General features: G+C 48.4%; 1 protein-coding gene and 1 long non-coding RNA gene across 2 annotated transcripts; both read left to right on the top strand.

Annotated features, from left to right (window-relative positions):
* The first annotated feature begins 273 nt into the window (after window positions 1-273).
* LOC139837955 (uncharacterized) lies at window positions 274-2,153 on the top strand. Its single transcript, XM_071827285.1, has 2 exons — window positions 274-1,874; window positions 1,976-2,153. The coding sequence occupies exons 1-2, from the start codon at window positions 274-276 to the stop codon at window positions 2,151-2,153; spliced, it is 1,779 nt and encodes a 592-aa protein (XP_071683386.1).
* A 285-nt stretch (window positions 2,154-2,438) lies between these two features.
* On the top strand, window positions 2,439-2,860 carry LOC127338303 (uncharacterized). Its single transcript, XR_007874281.2, has 3 exons — window positions 2,439-2,510; window positions 2,617-2,724; window positions 2,816-2,860. It is a non-coding gene; the product is annotated as an uncharacterized lncRNA (long non-coding RNA).
* The last annotated feature ends 1,025 nt before the right edge of the window (window positions 2,861-3,885 follow it).

Here is a 3,885-nt window from a genome sequence, read left to right as displayed (position 1 = left end):
GACGGTGAGAAGGTAAAAAATCACTGGGACGAATTCGTGAAGTACAGCACGGAGTCAGAAGAATTTTTGAGAAGGTCGGAAATAAATAAGGCAAATGCTGCGTTGAAGCTATATCACCAAATTCTGGGTCCAGGTGGATACAGGGCTAACCGTCCTAAGTGGGAGGCAGCTGAGGTGGAACTGACCAGTAAAGGGATCAGATTAGGGACACACGGTTGGATCGAACGGTGCAAGGAGTGGTTCTACGGGATTGGGGGAACGTTGGATCCGTAAATGTGGAAGTGCATCTATAAGAAAGCTCATCTGAAGGTTCCCATTGATGCCCTGGAAAAGGCACATAGGGACGTGGAGGCGGGGTTGTTCCAGCCCGAAAGAGAGAACGATGAGCTGACACGCGCCCTTGGGAACAAAGAACACGGCGGACGAACACGAGGCACAGCAGGCTCCGTTCCGTGGAAGTATGGCTTTCCTGCGGAAAGGAAGAGATTTCCTGATAAAAGCCATGAGAGGAGGAAGTCAAGGGAAACAGACCGCCTGGCTAACTTAGAGGAGGGTATGAGCACCATGCAAGCCCAATTAACCATGGTAACCCAAGTACTTACATCTCAGATGGCTCGGGGGCAGGCTGTAGATCCTGCACTGCTCAATGCCATCGCCCCGCTGCAATCTCAACCACACCGGAAAAGCAGCGTGGCTTCCTCTCAGCAGGTGGATAATGATGATGATGATGACCAGGTGGTCGAGCCTCCTCGCTACCCCCCCGTGGATGATCTCACTGAGAGCCGTCCTTGTGAGCTGCATGTTAAAGTTTTCAACCTATCCTTCAAGGCGGCGGTCGGCATCCTCTTACCTACAAGGTCTTACCATTGCCGTCCGGTCCAAGACGACTTTGCTGTTGTGATGGTGGATGAAGTGTTGAGAGAGTATGAGGGGTTGGTGCTTGAGCACCCTGCAGGTGAAGATGGGGAAATCAAAGAACTGGGAGAAGCCCGTAGAACCACCGTGCAATGGCGGAAGGAGAACATTGTGTTTCCAGGTGAGAAGCCAACAAGCAGGCCACCTCCGCCTCCTCCGCCACCTGTGCAGTCTCCTCCGCGTGATGATTCTCCTCTGCGCGATGATGATTCCCCTATCCATGACCAGTCTCCTCCGCGTGAAAATACTCCGCCGCCTCCTCCTCCTCGTCAGGAGACTCCGCCGCTTCCACCTAAGCAAAAGAGGAAGCGGTCCGCGGCACCTCCTACAGCTCCGAAGAGATCATCAACTCCAATGAGGGAACAGACTCCAGAGTTGTTGCCACATGAGCAGACTGAAGAGCAAAAGGCGTTTCTTGCAACTGCGCCGAAGAAGATGTTTATTCCACCGCAGACAGTGAAGCACTTTGCCGAGACGAGAATGAAGAGACCTGAGCTGAGAGCTGATTATGACCGCTCTCTTGGACAGTCCTCTAAAGCGATGAAAGAAGCAAAAAAAGTCGCCCAGCTTGGACAGCAGGACATTCAGGCCGCACCCCACTTCATCGTGGAGCCATATCATGATCCAGAGACGGCATCGATGATCGAACGGGCGGCTAGAGCTCAGGGAGCATCAGTTGAGTACGAAGATTACTATCCAACGGCTCAAGTGGTAAACAAGTATAGATACGGATCTGATCTCGTCAAACCTGGCGAGCTCGCGCGTCTAGGGACTCAGATGCGAAGGTTGCATGAATGGTACCTGAAAGCCTGTCGAAGAGGTGATCGCTACCTCACGGTGTATCTTAGAGATGAGCATTACTTCCGGGGGGAAGACGAGATAAACATTGACGTAGAAGAACTGTTTCAGTTATTCAATCAAGACGCCCTCGACAAAGCTGTCATCAGTTGCTACTGCCTGTAAGTGATTTATTTGTGTAATTAAGTTTGTAGCTCATTCATTTGCACTAACAATTATCCTCATTATATTCTTTGTGTACGCTATACATTTAATTATGCAGAATGAAGAAGCTGGAATACAAAAGAGGCAAGCTCCTACCGCTGGGGTTCATAGACCCAAACACAGTTCATGAAGTTACGGTTCAAGACTTCGCCAAGGACACAGAGGACAACATCGTAATGTTTTTAGAGAAGCAAGCAGACAAAGAGGATATATTCTTTCCCTACAACTTCAAGTGAGTGTTATATATAACATACATTATGCTTGTGCACCTTCCACTTTATTCTCGTAATCATTGAGCTATGCTTGTGCAGTTTCCATTTTATTCTCCTAATCATTGATCTTCACCTTGGAGTCGTAAACGTCATGGACTCGAAACGTAAAGAATATGCGGAATGGGCGGACATGGCTGCCATCCTCCGGAGGTAGTTTCAATCAATTTCGTATTGGCATCTTCATCTGCTCTAATTCGAAGATATCATCAACTAATCAATTACTCATTTACTCATTATTTTTTGCCGGGCAGGGCTTGGAAACGGTTCATCAATACTGTTCCGGGTGAATGGAAACCGGAGCTTACATTTAGAGATTACCCTGTAAGTAGTACTATATATATAGCTATGTCCGTGAAACTTTATATATGATATTTACTTTCAATACGATGCTTGATTATTAGTTTGATCGAACTATTTTTTCGTAAAGTGTATGAGGCAGGAAAAAGGGAATAACTTATGTGGATACTACGTCTGCACCTTCATGCGTGACATGTCCTGTCCCAAGGGTGGGGATCCCCAAATACACCACACTCGTGTACGATAACAAATTTTCACAATTAATCTTAATTAGTACCATCTATTGTATTGAGTTCCATTCATATATTGATCTCCTTTTTTAAATATAGATGACACGCCTGCGGGACACTCTCATAACAGCGGATCAAATAAAATCAATTCAAGAGGAAATCGCGGGATTCTTTATTACCGAGGTCCTTACCCCAGGTGGAGAGCACTATCGGAAGATCGTGACGGCGGAGGATATTCGTTCAGGAAAAGTTGTATTGTAAATATGCATGCATTACGTGTACTGTGTTGACTATGTCGTGTACTGTTGACGATGTCTATATATATTCATGACGATTTTTTGTGGTTTCTTGAATGATATATATATGCATTGCTGAAACTCTGCCGCGGCAAGGGAAACAGACTGTTTCTCTGCCGCGGCAGAGAAACGCTGGTACAGCCCAAATCTGTGCCGCGGCAGAGAAATAGCAATTCTCTGCCGCGGCAGAGAAACATAGGCCCGGTTCGTACCACGAACCGGGACCAAAGCCCTTCCAGCGCGAGCTCCCTGGTCGCACCACGTGTTGAGGCCTTTAGGCCCGGTTTATCTTTGAACCGGGACTAAAGGGTACCCCCTTTAGTCCCGCCTAGTTGGTCCCGGTTCAGGAACCGGGTCTAAAGGCCCAAATGGACCGGGCCTATTGCCCAGTTTTCCACTAGTGCAATACTCACATGTTTTATATACACTTTATATTATTTTTATGCATTTTCCGGCACTAACCTATTAAAAAGATGCCGAAGCGCCAGTTCCTGTTTTCTGCTATTTTTGGTTTCAGAAATCCTACACAGGAAATATTCTCGGAATTGGACGAAACAAAATCCCACGGTCTTATTTTGCACGGAGCCTTCCAGAAGTCCGAAGAGGAGATGAAGAGGGGCGACGAGGCGGTCACACCCTAGGGGGGCGCGGCCCCACCCCTGGGCGCGCCGCCCTATGGGGTGGGCACCTCGAGCGTCCCCCGACTCTGCCCCTTCGCCTATATATTCTCTCCGTCGCGAAAACCCTATTACCGAGAGCCACGATACGAGAAAAGTTACTGTGACGCCGCCGCCGCCAATCCCATCTCGGGGGATTCAGGAGATCGCCTCCGGCACCCTGCCGGAGAGGGGAATCATCACCGGAGGACTCTAC

Source organism: Lolium perenne, chromosome 3 (genome assembly GCF_019359855.2).
Source record: "Lolium perenne isolate Kyuss_39 chromosome 3, Kyuss_2.0, whole genome shotgun sequence".
Lineage (NCBI taxonomy): Eukaryota > Viridiplantae > Streptophyta > Magnoliopsida > Poales > Poaceae > Lolium > Lolium perenne.
The sequence above is the reverse complement of the archived record's forward strand: the minus strand, read 5'-3'. Positions and strand labels throughout refer to the sequence as shown.